This window comes from Priapulus caudatus, unplaced genomic scaffold (assembly GCF_000485595.1).
Source record: "Priapulus caudatus unplaced genomic scaffold, Priapulus_caudatus-5.0.1 Scaffold55, whole genome shotgun sequence".
NCBI classification, from domain to species: domain Eukaryota; kingdom Metazoa; phylum Priapulida; class Priapulimorpha; order Priapulimorphida; family Priapulidae; genus Priapulus; species Priapulus caudatus.
Window position 1 is genome coordinate 467,986 of NW_014577116.1, and position 17,278 is coordinate 485,263.

Here is a 17,278-nt window from a genome sequence, read left to right on the forward strand (position 1 = left end):
TTGCCCACAAAACGAAAATAACACGCCGCTTTTAGCGCACTGCGCTACGTACTTCTGTTGCCATTTTTTCGCATCTCCGTAATCAGAATAACCCGCCTTTCTTCGCTTGGATGCGGCTGAATGAGGGCGCTCACCGACGTGACCACTTCACTATTACCGACTGTGCTTTACTTTCGTAAATATATGAAATGCCAGCCCGAATCTGACTGGTACTGCGTTCGCCATCCTTCACTCTGTGCAAGTATCCTTCGTTACACCTGACGCTGTTAGTGTTGTAAGCGTGTGGAACTGTCGACCGGGTATAGTCTATGGCCGATGCTCAAACGCAGTGCAGTGCACCTTCGTACACCAGGGATACTCGTAGCTGCTCGAGGATTTGATCCAATGAGCGGAGAAGCGTCACTGTCGTGTGTTGGGCCCGATGCGATGCTCTTTCTGCGTTTGATAATAGATTATATTTTGCGCAGGCACTCATCTTCGAAGTCCTCCAACATTTTTACTTCTTCAATTAATCCATATTTCACTGTTATTTAGGAAGGAAGGTAAAACTTGTGCATCGCCTATAATTTCAACTCTTGCTCTATAGGTATGATTCCATAATCTCCTTCTCTATCCTTTCTTTGTTGTGGGGGAGAAACAGAGATATGGGTGGACAATGGACATTGGTAAAAATGAAAAGATCTAAGTTGTAAGAAAAGTTGTAAGTACCGGGCCGGTAACATTATCCAGCCACGGTAGGAATGTTAACAGATGTGTAGTCATCATAGAAAGCTAGCATGGAGCACGGTTATCGCTAGGAAGCAAAATGTTTGCTGTCGGATATATATATTAAAGGACGTGATGGCTTATATCAGAAGATGGTTACATATCATTCAAGTTTTTACACCTGACACTACATAAAAAATTACTTTTAAAACTACTACTTTTAAAGTGTTAAATGCTAATGAGAAGCAGGCTACACTGCTTTTCTACCAAACCGTAGCGTAATACCATTTACTAGATTTCTTATATTTTTTAATATAATTTACAAGTCTTTTCTTGTTGCAATTACGTTCTGAGTGTAGTGACAGCGATCCCCATACCATGCCGACCACGTATCAATTAGTTCTCGCCTTCCAACAAAGCATATATTGTACTAAAAATATAGTTACCTGCTAAAAAGACCGATTTTTAACAAAGAGCCAGTCAGCGTGATTCAAGAATACGTATATTAATTGGCAAACACCATCAGGGGTGCACGTCAGTACTAGGGGCTGCAGTAATTAACTGAGGGTAGTGAAGGTTAGTGTAATAACTGGGCTTTGCCCCCCCCCCCCCGCGGCCATCTGTTCCACGCAGACAGCTGCCACCAGCAGTCTGCCAGGCCAACTTATATCGTGACGTAGCAACCCCGTCATTATATCCGGCAATTAATCACTGTTACTATGACGATGTTGAATGATCTAACCGGAAAAAAACCTGAACCCATTAGAAGATTAATGAAAGCATGTACAACATGCAAATTAATATCCTAGCTTACAAGGAGGCGAACGATTATTTTCGGGACGCGGGATCGGACGATTTTAATTATCTGGGAACCGGGTTATACCAGGTAAGTTTTTCGTGATTGAACTGGAACGCGGGAAAGTCGAAATGCGATTTAATCATCTTGATTAAATATTGTTGTGCGTTATTTCTGGCTTAATGTGTCATTCTTGAATTCTTATAGCTTTACTACAAATCCAGTGAATTAACCTGTGTAGTTGTGATTTCCCGACTACAATACAATCCATGTACCTTCTTGACATATTGATTGCATTCCAAGCTTAAAGCTGAGCAACGCGAAGTGTGTTATAACTTAATCATAGAGCTGTACTAGTAATAATATACAAATGACACAATATCTGTATTGGTAGGTTTCTTTCCTCTGACCCACTTTGAAACCCTACTAACCACTATTCCTTTCGATATGTTTGTCATGTCTCAAGAGACACATGGAAAATTTTGCACAACTGTATTAGTTAGTTTAATCAAATTACTTTTGCAAAATTGATTCACGTTATAACAATAATTAGTTTGCGCTTACAACACGCAAAGTTTTCTAGCAAAATCGTAAATCTTAGAAGCGAAACTCGTAAACTGAACTACACGGCACCAGACTTGAACAGACTTGCACGAACGCCCGTCATGCCAAGCCTACGCCAACATAACTAACATGCTTTCACAGTTTTCAGGAGTATTAAATTCTCCTAAAAACCACAACGTTATATCCTTCCAAGAACGAACGCAGTAGATATGCAGGCAGCGACACTTTGAGCCTGCAGACACACCGAGCACTAATCTGCATGTTTATCTGCCTGGGAGAAGCGTAATACAGGGCCGTAGGCTGAGCAAATTCCTAGGGAAGGGGGAAAAATTTCATGACAACTGTGTAATGATGAGCGACGGACACAGCTCTTGATCGACGTCCATAGTGTACGTGGTAGGGGTGGGTCTGATACAAGGCTTTCACGGATAAGTGACCAGAAAATCTAGTTAACCGTTAGAGTTATTTACGATTATTAGCTAAGCTTATTTTTTAATTTTGCTCCAAAATCTAGGGGGCAGCTGCCCTCTTGGCTCCCCAGGCTACGGCCTTACACATTAATTCTCGGAACTTCATCTTACATCTATGACCTTCAGAACTTTAAAACATTTTCTGGCATTGAATCTAATATTAAGTCTGATGTTCTTTATTATATTATATAACATAGCATAGCATATGCATATAAAACTCTCTCTGCATATGTACTGAAGCATTGATTGGTTGGCACGGTTTTACAGTGAGAATGAACTATGAAAACACCCTATGAAGGCGCGCACCAACAAAATGCCAAAGCCATACAATCAAATTTCTATATTACACGTGAGCAGTCCAATGTCACAGAAAAATTGGTAAATTTAAAGGTTCAGCGAACATAAATATATAAACACGCAGACGTCAAATGATCTAAATATATACACACACGTCCGTTCAGACTCGTTCACACCCGTAAGCAGACACGTTCATACGCCATACTAGAACACGCGTACGCATATATATAGTAAGTAGGCATAATTATAGTAGCCCGTGTAACCACATATGCGCACACAAGCACATGCAGTCGCACGCACACACACCCTCATCACAGAAGACACCTGCCATGGAGAGCATTGCGGATGGAAGCTTAAAGTTGTATCAGAGCATACATGAATAAGTGACATGCACAAATATAATACACAAACAAAACCATAAACGCACGCACACGCACGCACGCACGCATTGATGATTCACCACATGATTCATAGCATATTATAATGACAGAACCCCTTCCCCCCACCTCCACCCACCCACACACGCACGCACGCAACACACACACACACACACACACACACACACACACACACACTATACGGTTTCTGCTTGAGCAGGAAACCCATATTATGCTGAAATGCCCAGCCAGCTGATACAACAACACTAGCAGTCAAGATGGCTATTAACAGCTACAGGCTGTGACCGCGTGCACGCACACTACTACTACGTACACGATCGCGCATCAACGAGGATAGCGAGACTGGAAATCTTACCGGCTGCTCGGCCCACGGCTGCGCCACCACCCCTTTCACATTGACCGCCTCGATGACCTCTGCGACGGGCTGGCGACCGTCGTCCATGACCACCTCGAGAATCTCCTCTACGTAGAGCTTCTCCTCTAGCTCGGCTTGCCGCCGCTGCTGCTGCTGCTCGACGCTGGAGCTGTTGCTCGCCGGGCTGTCGGGCGATGAGCCGTTCGCAGTGGGGCTCTCGGCGCTGCCGTTGCCGTTCCTGCGCTCGCTCGTTTTACGCTCGGCCTCCTCCCGCAGTCGCATGCGCCTGTGGTAGGGACTCTCTCCGCTGCCGAAGTTCAGCGACTTGTTCTCGTGCGCGTCGACTACGAAGCCGAACATGGTGTTCATCTTGCCAAGATGCTGCTGGCGCGACGGAGAGCGCTCTACCTTGCTGAACAACACCGACTCCGGCGGGCCTCCTCCCTTCGAGGGCGAGTCGCGCGAATCCTTCGGTTCCTCTTCGGCCATTGTCGTCACGATGTGCGGCGATGGTCCGACGGACGAGGCACGCTGTGGCGAGACGACTCGACGATTGTATTCGCGCGGGAATAGCGGTGTGCAGGCCTGCAGGACCCCACTCGTACGAACTCAGCCTCCACCGAGTTTCTGTCGAGACAGTTAATCGCCGTCTAACGAGATGCGGGATGCGGCGATACAGCGTAGACGCACGGCGGTGGCGGCGTTTCGCTTACGGTGTGAAAAAACCAGCGCCGGTTCCCATTCAAAGGAAGAATCTACGTGAGTTAGGTGTGTAGTGTAGCGGCGCAGCAGCAGCAGCATCAGCGAGACAGGACGGCCATGCAGCGCACGTTGCGGCTAGCCGGCATGAGCAACAACAGCAGCAGAACTAATCAATGCGACGCCGGAGTCTGCGTCTGCGCCGTGGTGCGTCAGCGACAGACCGAGTGTGTGTATGTGTGTGCACCTCGTACAACGCTCAGCATGGCAATGACTTCATATACGTCGCTCGGTGTGTGCCATCAATAAAACAGTGCTTCGTATGTGCCTGCTGCCGAGCAAAGGCCGGACGTTGCTATGCAGGATCAGGGCCCCAGCCAGAGGGAAAGCCCAGTACACAAGGGCCACGTGCACAAAGGGCGCGTAGCGTGTGAAACATGCGTATCCCCCTCATTTACATTGCATCACCATCTGGTGCCTGCTGCATACAAACATAAATGTGCTGTTTGTTCGTAGCACAAGCTCGCGGGCTGAAAAAAACGCGAAAAAACGCACCTGCATTGGCCACAGTAAAACTATTGTTGGCTGAGCTTTATAGTAAACGCCGCTTACGAAAACTGTAGTAGATCGATTACGAGACTTATATGAACTAATAAGTTAAAATCTGCCAATATCTCAAATATAGCCGTTACCTGAATATAAAATATGCATCAGTACTGATCGACGTACTCATTTAAAAACAACAAGATTAACAATTACAGATTAACAAATATATATTTAAATAATAATCAGTAATTACTTTACAAGAAAATCTTTGCAAAAAGATTGTCAGTCGAAGGTTTACGAATATATTAACGGGTTTAGCAGTGTTAACATATGACAGAGAGTTCTCTCACGCACACAGGACACATGACTCACGCGTGAGTCAGTACCGGAAATTCAATACAAAATATTACTACAGTGTCGTTATTCGATTGACTATTCTCTTCATCAAGAGTCAGAGACATTAGCTTATGGTTCCTGGGCAGCAAAGCTATCTGGCGCCATGATCTGTGGTAGCCGTAAACGATTTCAGCCGCCAGGGAATCCATGAAATGTGCGTGTAGCCATGACAACACAGTACACGCTATGTGTGCAACATTCCTTTCATGTCTACCAATAATAAAATCACGAATAGATGAGATTCATGTACGTATTCATAAACATGTATACATCTACTCATGTACTTTCGATAATGTATTCTCTGCCATTATGGTACACAAACAAATAAAAACTCGAGCACCTTACTTAGAATGATAGCCATACTGATAGGGCCTACAGACGGAGAGGCAGACGGGTTGAAGGACCGAATGACCGAACTAGAGTCCATTGAGCTTTCCCTATTCGTGCCTGCTGAAAGATCGTGATGACGTGGGTCTCTAATTATGGGTACCAGGACAGGTATCTTGGACTATCTCCCTAATATTAGCTCACTAACTACACCCCCTAATAGCTAGCCAGGTATAGCAGCTTCCGAATGGTAACTCTCTAATAATTGCCCCCCCCCCCCTGTACTCTGTACCCGCCTGAACCTGTGACGTGTAACTCGTAGCTACGCCTAACAGTAGCCCCCTAACAATAAACCCCCCTCCTCTAATAACAGCCCCTATAAGTACATACAAACGCCCTCAAACAGTAGCTCCCTAACCATACCCCGCTAAACAACTACCGTATGAGTCATCAAATAACCCGACTGTTTGCGCAGCCTCTGTTTGCCACGTCAGACGTGAACAAAGGCATGCATGAGATTCACATGCGCATGTACCTCACGTTCGCTATGATACCATAATGTACATCACACCATAACAAAGAATGATAATTCATTCTATTATATATACATAATAACCAGGGGCTAATAATGACATATGCCAAATTGTCATTATTAACCCCTGATATAACTATATTAGGCCTGCACACAAAACACCAAGCATGTTTCATGGCTCACGCACGCACGCACGCACGCACAACCGATATACAATCGAACAAATAGTATTACATTATATATTATATACATTATTACATTACATATTACATATTACATTACATTATATATACAACAATATACACCGAAATACAATAAGATAATATAAATTAGTATACAATAAGCTGGCGTAATGCAAGTAATGCGTTCCCAAACAAACGTTCGTAGCGCGAAAATCCGTAACGTGAAACATCTTTTACCAATGACTGCCATTATAAGAAGATGCCTTTGTACGGAAAATCTTCAGATTACTCAATTTTTAGCCAAGTTACTGATATTTTTCCCGACAGGAGGGGTTGAGCCTGCTCTGCTACTGTTTGCTCCCATCGGCTCCCTAGGTTGCAAGCCCGAATTCGCATTGAATTCAGTTAAATGAATATGGGAGATAGGTCTCGGGAACCAAATACTAAATCAAAATGATCAATTTGCGCGTGATGTACGAATGTAAGCAAAATAAAAAAATAAAAAAATTTAATCAGGATTTGTCAAAATTGTAAATTATGTTTCATGCAAAATCATAATTATAGTTTGATCTTTTCTTGGGTCCAAGCAAGTGCATAGACTCTTAAAACAATCACAATAAACGCATTTGCGAATTTTCATAGATTGGTCCCTGACGAGTTACTGATTTCTGGGCTGTAGCTACCTGCTCTTCTCTTTATCACACTGATCTGAATGCCAAAAAGTCATCTGAAGTCGGCTGCCGTTCTCCGCGGGTCTTTTCTGGTACGGCTATCTGTAGCAGCTTGATGTGTTTATGATTTACTGCTTTTAAATGTAAGTAACATATACTTGGAGTATACTAGACTAGACTAGACTACAGTGAAACGCGCAAACTTCATAAACAGTGCACGTAAGATCAAACTGTCTGCTGCAATCGAATTACGTGACCTAAATTAAATTAACCCACGAAGTGCATCTTTACAATTTCTATCTTACGCAAATCCTCGATAGTATAGTGGTTAGTATCCCCGCCTGTCACGCGGGAGACCGGGGTTCAATTCCCCGTCGGGGAGTCCTTTTGCACTGTTTATTACAAAATGCGCTTGCCAATTTCATACAAAATCTGTTTATTTTTGTATATGACATTGATAGAGATAGTTGCCACAATTTATTACATAACCAGGATTGAACTCAGAAATAATATTCTAATTATAGACTATATATTTCTATGCCTACACAACAGACACATGCACGCACACGCGCGCACACACGCGCGCACACACGCGCGCGCACGCTCACACACACACGCACGCGCGCGCGCACGCACGCACGCGCGCACGCTCACACACACACGCACGCGCGCGCGCGCGTACAGGATACATAAAAAGATACAATGTAACAGGTGAAATGCAATGCTTATTTAGTGGTACACTGTAATAAATCATTGCAAAGTTAAGGACGTTATAAAATATGCACTGGTTTATGACTAGAAATGAAAATTAATGCTATGATAATTATTTTTCAATTTTCACACATTAAATTTACAGGTGAAAATCTATTTCGTCGATAATGAATTAATCTACATCAATAACTTTACAATCCAATTTTCTACCCTCCATAGCTCCTGAACATACGTTTAAAGTTCACAACAAATCAAACCGTTCAAACCAGTTTACAAAGTATTCATGAAAGAATGGCCCCTGTATGAAAAATTTCCGTGTCAAGTGTCTCCAGAAGACATCATTACAGGACTTCAATTAATTAATTAGCGTGTGCGGGTGTGTATGTGTGTGCGTGCGGTCGAATAGGTCGAAATTAAAGAGATACTAAGTGCTCAGAAGCGTGCGAGACGCACGCACGCACGCACGCACGCACGCACGCCAACCGCACGCACGCACGCACGCACGCACACACACACACACACACACACACACATCACCATATACACTGGCCTGTTTATTTCATGTATGCAACAAGAATATTTTTGCCTGCACATCACTATAGATTTGTTAGCTAGTGATGATAGACCTTGTGTGAACAGAGTGCAGTCATTGCAAAATAACAATAATGAATCTTAATTCGATCACTAATAAATATCTTTCGCATGTTGCGTAAACAAGTCAATCCTCGATAGTATAGTGGTTAGTATCCCCGCCTGTCACGCGGGAGACCGGGGTTCAATTCCCCGTCGGGGAGGTTTTATGAGATTCTTTTGCAGGAATACCGTGTTAATTAAACTTACATTTATTCAATCGAAATCAGAATGAAATACAGCCTTTAAAATTTTGTAAACAAACATTCTACATAAACAATTTCAACAACTCCAATCTTGAACTATGATCATAACGCAGCGGTGCGAGACAATATAATAAGTGTGTGGGCCAGCTAGTGCACGATTAGCAAATTACGATTAGCAGGATTGGCAGTATTGTAAAACGGTGTATAATCAGCAGATTTATATTTAGTATGGGAAATGTTTCAAATTCTTCCAAAAATTAAAAAATTAATTTAGAAAATGATCGCCCAACGTGGGGCTTGAACCCACGACCCCGGGATTAAGAGTCCCGTGCTCTACCGACTGAGCTAGCCAGGCTACATATGAGCTGACATTATAAAATTCAATCTCATGCAAATATTTAATTTTCAAATACTTCACTCACTGGTAGTTCCAACAAATCAGTAAAAATTAAAATAATGTATAATAAATCTTATTGCACCACTAATAACTCTCCTATCTGTGGTATACAAGTCCTCACTGCAAAAGAAACGCCTAACGTCGGCGCGAATGCTGACTCTCTGCACTGCGCTGTGTACTTCCCATACATAATCCGCAGTTCCCTGCTATTATCTACTTCTGATAAGATGAAAGATACGCTCTTGATACAGCTCAGCCACCACAGACACTAACGTTAATGATTACCGCTCCTGCTCGTAACGGCCGCTAGGGCCTACTCACTAGAGTCAGTGTAGCGAACGCAGTCAAGCGTAACATGACGACTGGTATTATACAGGTTACCACAGACACGTGCTTCTACGTTATATTTCTACATTGTGCTGCCATCTGTTGGCAGAAAGAGACACAAATCCCAGATCATTGATTCACAAGCAGCTAGCAAACCCAGTCACAAATTTACGTTGCTCTGCGTACAGACAGACCTTTAGACCGTCCGGTGGTACATTAGTAATGTAATCACTCTGACTGGGCACGCGCGCGGTGTCGATGTTTAAACCTGTGCAACTCATACCATGATGGTCCGAGCACCGCATGCGCGCATGTACACAGACAGGGGCATAACGAGCTTTTGCAGCGGCGTGATTGCGGCTTCGTATTGATTTGGTTAGTTCTATTGTACAGCGACATCAAACAAGAACATGGCTTCGCGGGTAACACATGCTCAGCAGCAGTCACAGAGAAACCTAGACGCAAAGATAAGGCTGTCGGCGAAGATTCAGCGCAATATTGACGACACTGCATTGCTTGGTAAGCAGCTGTTCAAGGGAGCGCGGGCCACAGATATCCTGACACACACGGCAAGAAACTTTGCCATTCAGGTGAGTGAACGCAGTCGTATTAATGAACGCAACTAATGCAATGGAATGTAGCAATGCCATACTATTACAATATTAGGTCACATCAGGCGAGTCATGACAGGTGAGTATTCTGAATTGATGCTAGAAGCTTTACCGTTCGTCCTCAGTCCATATGGCATGTTAACTCAGCATTTGTAGGAAGGAGTTAATATTTAATATTAGTGTGACTCTGTTCTGTATAGAGAATTCTCACACTGTGCGCATTTTCTTCAAAACATTCTACTTTAATTGCCACATATTAAATCTGATACATTTCCTACACTCCAGTGGTGCCACCTGGATGTGAGATTTCCCCCGTTTTCTGCATATTATCACTGTGGTAGGAATAACTTGTGCTATACTGAATATCACTAGGCTCTCCAACAATGCATAGCTTCAGAGAATGATTAGTTTCTGTATGCTATGTTTATTAATTCACAAATTTGGTGAAGCCATCTAAAAATGCCCTTACATTACATACTCACAACCGTAGCTTGCAAAACTGCATGACAGTGCTCAAAAGCTTAAATTTGAACAGTAGTATGTGACTCGGTCAAAGTACACATTATTTATTCATTATAATTATTGGCTGGTATTATTTCTCCGGCAGCCGGAGAAGCAGCGGTGAAAACCATCGTTAGTTCTCCGGCCGCCGGAGAATTAAGAACTAATTTTCTTGTTAGATCTCCGGCGCCGGAGAAACAAGTGTACGTTTTCAGCACTGCTTCTCCGGCTTTGCCGTAGTCATAGTTAAATCCAATCATAGTTAAATTCTCCGGCAGACCGAAGTGTCCCGCCGCCGCTGTATTCCGCCTGTGGGCCGCCGCCGCCGCCCCGCTGCCGCAACCCTAACCCTAACCCTTACTTCTGGTTTGGACCTTATGGTTTTATGGTTTGGTTATGGTTTGCGCAGCGGCATAGTCTGCTTTTTTAACGGAGAAGCTAGTTTGATTTCTTGGCTTAGTTGTCCGGCTTGCCAGGGAAATAATCACTTTGATATTTATGATGTTTTCACATTCATGTGTGCGACTGAGTGTGCACCTCATAGATTGATACAAAATTTAATCCCCACATATTAGGTAATCCTTAGGACATATGAGACTTCTCCGCCTGGTGTAATCTATAAATATATGCATGAATATGACTAAATTAGAGTAGACCTGTACACTATAGACCTGTGCTGGCAAGATTCTACAACTATAACACTGGTGATTACATGAATGAAATATATATGATGGCGATTATATGGTGATTATATGAATGGAAACATCTCATTGTGTTTATAATTTCCAAACATGCTGCTATGCAATTATTAAATTCAGTTAAATACAAAGTTCTCTTTAAATACAAATAATAAAGGTGTAGTGCAGGGTTCTCCAAGAACACTTATAGCCTGGCGGCCCGCCAGGCTATCGTCGAGCCCCGCCATCCTAAAATGCACCCGCCACTCTAAATATCATAGCCGCCATGCTAAATTATAAATATCATAGCCCCCGGACCCCCCTAGCACGCAAACCGCCTTCGGCGATTTGCAACTAGGACCGTAAAGGCAGCACGGGGGCAGCACCCGCCATGCTATAATGAAAAAGCTTGGAGAACCCTGTGGCCTGTAGTGGTAATTTTTTCACACTATCAATCTTTTACAGGCAATTAATTACTAGCGCTGCGATCCACATCGTATTGAACACATGTATGAGTCATGTATCATGCATTACAGGAACATGCGGTAGACAACTCTGATGTCAACCTCACTAAGATGCACCTTCTATCAGCTCATCTCCACTGCCAACTGGAAGCGATAGAAAAGAGTACCTACTCCCTAGAGGGCGTGCGGGACCATGCTAAAGCGCTAAGTCTTATGCACTGTAACTCCACGCAGTCTGATGCAAGCTGATCGGCAGAGCAACACTGCAAAGTTCAGGCATGAAGATGTACTTCTACATCTGTGCGCGAAATCTGTGTGACATGGAGACTGTGTGATATGGAGCTATTATGTCGGCCGTAATGGCATTTGCACTAGAGCGAGCTGTTGTAGCCTGTATACTAGATATTAACACAGCACCCAAATGATGCTAGGTACTTGTCAATTATACGTGTTTGCAGGTACAGCAAATTTGAAATATATTTGAGGCCTAGACTTAGGAACCTACTTGGAATGGTGAATATGAGCGCTCCACTATAAGGTCATGGAATCTCTGCTTTTGCTGTGCCGGTCAATTAATTAATACAAGTCTCTTGTGCGCTGCACTGCTGGATTTATCATTTGGGAATACAGATATTGCAGGATGTACCAGTCTTTCCATGGCAATCTGTCTCTAGGAATACAGCCATTGCAGGATGCACTAGTCTCGCTACACCAAATGAATGTCTCACTTCGTCACAGTCACAGATGCGACACGTACATGTATCACAATGTAATTACAGGCATGATTGTGATCTTCTAGAGCCATCGGTTAAAAACGTAGTCCAGATATCGTTACTTTAGAGCTAAAGCCCGGCGCACACGTGAGTTATTTTACTCTCCGTGTGCGGCGGATTTTGGTTGAGTAATTTGACGCATGCGTCATTTTACTTCTGTGTGCGGCGGATTTTCGTTGAGTAATTTGACTCATGCGTCATTTTACTTGAGTAATTTATAACTCGCGTGTGCGTCGGGCTTAAGTGCTCTGTATCTCATTTTTATTCTTGCAACAATACCAGATAGTCAGTGTTTAAGAAATATGGCCAGCAAATTATATGAGTAGAAACCAAATTATAAACACAATTTCTTTCTGCAAGTACAAATCTTGCATACTTTAAATGTCATTTGAAATTTGTCAATTTGTGTTTTGGTACATTTACATTTTAGTATTCTCAGGAGAATTGAGAGAAAGGGAGAGAGAGGGAGGGAGGTAAGAGAAATAGAAGGAGAGAGCGAGAGAAAGAGAGAGAGAGAGAGAGGGAGAGAAAGAGAGCAATGGGCAATAGTGAGAAAGACAGGGTTAACTTAGAGAGAGGGGGAGAGAGAGAGAGAGAGGAGGGAAGCGAAGGGAAGGAACCAGACAGATGGACAAACAGACAAACAGACACTGAGACAGACATGTGCACACACAAACCCATGTCTGTCTGTCTGCCTGCCTGTCTGCTTGCCTGACTGTGTCTGTCGTCTGCCTGTCTGCCTGCCTGCCTTTGCCAGCCTATCTGCACACACGTATGCACACGTACACACAGGGGGCGAGAGACAGAGAGAGAAAGAGAGACAAGAAGAAAAACATACAGGTGGCGGAAAGAATATATGCTGACTAGAACCTGACTTAGTAACATATATACTAGTTTACATAAGTTAGCATAATATGTTTTTGTATGAAATTTAGAGAAGCATAACTTTCGTTACGTTAAGGAGCCTTCACACCATGGCCCCGATCTCACTACGCTCGTACTACGCTCTAAGAGCGTGGTGGAAACGTGCAGAACGCAGTATGAACGTACATGGACGTATCGAGCACGGTGCAGTCACCATGAGCGTGGAAAGCGTGGCCAAACTTTGAGCATGTTCAAAACAATCGTGGTGCGAGCGTGGCGGAAAGACAGCGCAGTGCGGGCGTATTAGAGACGTGGAAGGCGTAGTACCCACGTAACTCAAGCGTAGTATGAACTTAATGATCGTATCGCAAGCGTGTCGGGTGCGTGAAAATTGTCGCCCCGTTCTCAGCACGATGTCAATACGTTTTCATCACGCTGTTACTACGTCCATGGAGATGCCTCTGCGACCTGACCACGCTCTCGCTATGACCACGGTGCGTCTCTAGCAAGCTCGACCCGTTCGTACTATGATTGTACTACGCCCAACACGCTCAGACCACGCCGTTGTGGCGTTCGCATTACGTGTTAGTTGCGTCAATACCACGCTCAGATCACGTCCTGCGAACTTGGGGTATAAATTGGGGTGCTACCCTCAGTACCCTGGCCACCCCACCAGTTCAGTGTCCACTATGGATGAGGCAACACTACTCCATGCCATTTTTCTCGTAGAAGGACAACTCGAATTACTTGATTGCCAAGAGTAGCTTATCATTATTGCCAAGAGTGATCCTCATCATGCTGAGGAGGATGAGGAGGAGAAATAGAAGTCTTTTGGCGGCATAGTTGTAGCATACTATTATACTATTATGGGTATAAAATCAGTAGAAAATAATCTTGATGTGAACAGCACGGCAGAACGAATGATGATGTCTAGAATGCGGCGCGGTATTTATATGGTCGTTGCCAGCGCAGTCGGCGCCTGACTAGAGCGTGATTAAGTCGCACTAGGAGCGTGACTGGCGCGCAGTTGAGGCGCGGTGAGCATTGCTTAGGCGCAGTGAAAACGTCGTTCGAACGCAATGCGATCTGATTGGTCGCAATAAAGACGCAGTGAGCGCAGTGCAAGCGTGATGCGGGCGTGGTGTTGAGCGTGATGAAAGCTTGTTGAGCGCAATGAGATCGGGGTAAAGACGCTCTTAGGTCGTAGTATCGACGTAATTAGATCGTAGTATCGGCGCTGGCCCGGCTGGGCCCAATTGGCCACGCTGTCAACCACGCTCGGGCAAATTTTTTGAGCGTGGGGCGATCGTGATGAGCGTAGTAGGGCTAGTAGCTCTAGTGTGAAGGGGACTTTAATAAGGCCAAAACAAAATATAGGTGTGGTTATGGTTTCCCGACCGACCCTATTTATTCCCAGCGACCCTAAACATTTTAATTGTCAATTTTCTTTAAAATAAAAAAAAATATAATAAAAAAATATGAATTGGTCAGTTCCTGCTTTAAAAGGCACAAAGCACATCCTTCGGATATAGTTCGTAAATAAAATATTTCAAGAAAATAAAAGGTTTTCCCTACCTACCTACCCTATTTTTTCCAGCATGTAACGGTAACCACACATATATTTTGTTTTGGCCTAACGTATAATAATGTTATACTTATCGCAGTGGCTACGCGTCCGGTCATCCATTACAAAGATCAGCACAGATTCCCAAAGCCACGTCACGATTAGGCCACGCCCCCTTGTTTGATTTCATTGGATTTACTATTGCTTCAAAGGTTACAAAAAAACATTTTTTTACAAAATACCTAAAGGTAAGTAACATTACGGTAAAAACTTATTGTTGATTGTTTTTTACTGAAAAAAATATAGTTGGGTTCACATTAGAATTATATGACCGGACGCGTAGCCTGGGAGATGGGCGTCCGGTAACCGGATGCGTAGCCACCTATACTTATTTACTATGAGTGCTGTACATTTAAATCTACAATTAGTGCTAAAAATATATATTTTGTTAATTTTATTTTCACAATACACTCACAAACTTTGTTTTCCGGACTTGTCATCCAGATACAAAACCACCTCGTCTGGTGTCACGACCTCATAATTTGTGGAATCGTACCCCATAGTGCAAACCTAGGCTTCATTAGGAAATACATTTTTCTCTCATGGCATCATCGCAATGCGTCTTAGACGATATGCGTCAATTAGTCGTCAATGCGTCAATGCAATGCGTCTTAGACGATATGCCTCTACAAATGTCATCATGTGGAGCCGTTACCCAGGGGCAGATCCAGGATTTTTGAAAGGGGGTGTCCAGGAAGAAATAAGGGCATGTTTTCCTGCTAAATTTTTCTGGTGTTTTAATAAGCTGCCGAAGGCCACTTAGGTAGGGGGGGGGACCTCCCCAAAGAAATTTTTTTTAAATTGGTGCATTCTGAGAGCATCTGAGCAGTAATTTTGATGTCTAGAATGCAAGATGGAATTCCACATTTTTAGCAGAAAATTATCTTTTATTTTTTTAGGGCACTGAAATTATAAAAGGGGGTCCGGACCCCTCGAACAACCCCCCCCCCCCTGGATCCGCCCCTGTTACCTAAATTCTTATCTAATCCATAACATATTAGACGGCATACACCTAACGTGTTGCATTACCCTTTGTGTTGCGCTGTGTCACATCTTATTAATTCATCAATTACCACGAGCAACATAAATTGCCACACAGTTTCTTAATTAATATTTGCTCACTACTCAAAATGTCATGCCTCATTGCATCTTAATGGGAACCCACATTAGGGGACCTTCGCATGCAGGTTATGCATCCAAGCAGAGCATAATGAATAACAAAATACTCTTGCCTGTACATTGCATGAACTCGCAGTTAAATTATGTTGATTGTTGCTCTTTGTGTTTCACTCACAGGTGTTACAATATCACAAAGCATGGCTCATAAGGTCTATGTCCCCCAGATTACTGCCGGAACGTACCCTGGGTACGGTCCGGTATACCGGAACGTACCCTGGTAACTATTTGATACGGTTAGGGTTAGGGTAAGGGTTAGGGTTAGGGTTAGGGTTAGGGTTAGGGCTAGGGAGTAGGCGTTGGCGACTCCCTAGACTCGTTAGTGGAGTAGGCGAGGTACGGTCCGGCATATTAGATAGTACCAGGGTACGTTCCGGCAGTACCCTGGGGCACATAGACCCTCTCAGCCAAAGCATGTCATGTCATCAAAAGTTATTAATGATACTGCAAGCAAAATTTCCAAAGAAATGTTAGGAAATTACATTTCAAACACCACAGGTAGATTTTTTATAGAAATTCTGTGGCACACACAGTGACTGCACTCACCAAGATCGAAATTCATGCACCATAATGATCTCCTTTCCTATATGGCATTGCTGACACGTGATATCACAAGGTGTACCTGCCATTTTAGTCCGAGTTACCTCTTACCAATGTCTACACCGACGATATTTTGGGAATTTGGTGTGGGTTTTGTCAAATCCACCAAAAATCGTCGGTGTGGGCATTGGTCAGAGGAAACTCGGACTACTGCCATTCCAACACAGCCAACACAGCTATATACATCAGATCAGGAGTGAATAATAATAGATCAGATAGATCAAAATGATACTCACCATTGCCTTTGCTTTCATACAGCTGATATCTACGAACGTAGCTCCCAACTTTTAAACCTCGTATCTCTGGCGGTGCTGTTTCCAACAGTCACTCTTTGTCCCCAATCCGGCTTCTGCACTAAACTAGGAGTGCAAACCAGCTGCAACCAATACTGCACATCTTATAGCACCAGGCGAACAAGTAATGAAAATGAAAGCAAACTTTCAGCGCCAACAGTCAAAATGGACATCGTCCGTAGTGACTCTCCCCGCCAGATTTCCGACCGAGGAGCCTCAGGAGGCAGGCATGTGGTGCGCAGTTGTAAAAATAAACTCACCATGTTGTAAATACTCGGCCTCTCGGAACTTATCATGAGCTAGACAGACGGGCCCACGCCTACCACATGCACCGGATATTTAATTACAGCGTACGTGGTTGTGAGTACCGAGTTGTCTCACAACAGTTACTGAAGTGAGTGCAGTTCATGAATATCACGAACGCATAATCAAATTGCAAACCGTCATAAAGACGATAATATATGCGATAGAAGTCATAGACTTACT

General features: G+C 43.7%; 2 protein-coding genes and 3 non-coding genes across 7 annotated transcripts in view; 3 read left to right on the forward strand and 2 right to left on the reverse strand.

The window, feature by feature from the left end:
• Window positions 1-16,921, reverse strand: part of LOC106820997 (dihydropyrimidinase-like) — a 50,467-nt gene extending 33,546 nt beyond the window's left edge. The window contains exon 1 of one of the 3 annotated variants that reach the window (XM_014825618.1): window positions 3,586-4,545. In XM_014825618.1, coding sequence (XP_014681104.1) covers window positions 3,586-4,074 — 489 coding nt within the window. In that variant the 5' untranslated portion in view covers window positions 4,075-4,545. Of the gene's footprint in view, window positions 1-3,585; window positions 4,547-16,735 lie in introns of those variants that run through there. The other 2 variants (XM_014825622.1, XM_014825617.1) reach the window with 2 other exon arrangements.
• Trnad-guc lies at window positions 7,249-7,320 on the forward strand. Its single transcript has one exon. It is a non-coding gene; the product is annotated as a tRNA-Asp (tRNA).
• On the forward strand, window positions 8,372-8,443 carry Trnad-guc. The gene has a single exon. It is a non-coding gene; the product is annotated as a tRNA-Asp (tRNA).
• On the reverse strand, window positions 8,768-8,840 carry Trnak-cuu. Its single transcript has one exon. It is a non-coding gene; the product is annotated as a tRNA-Lys (tRNA).
• On the forward strand, window positions 9,398-12,107 carry LOC106821001. Its single transcript, XM_014825632.1, has 2 exons — window positions 9,398-9,799; window positions 11,535-12,107. The coding sequence occupies exons 1-2, from the start codon at window positions 9,620-9,622 to the stop codon at window positions 11,709-11,711; spliced, it is 357 nt and encodes a 118-aa protein (XP_014681118.1). The 5' UTR covers window positions 9,398-9,619; the 3' UTR covers window positions 11,712-12,107.
• Window positions 16,922-17,278: the final 357 nt, after the last annotated feature.

What these genes read in the sequence shown, in the direction of transcription:
- LOC106821001 (XM_014825632.1), top strand. Translation starts at nt 9,620, where the DNA reads ATGGCTTCGCGGGTAACACATGCTCAGCAGCAGTCACAGAGAAACCTA. An exon ending in CAAGAAACTTTGCCATTCAG is followed by an intron (nt 9,800 to 11,534) that starts GTGAGTGAACGC and finishes CATGCATTACAG; the next exon opens with GAACATGCGGTAGACAACTC.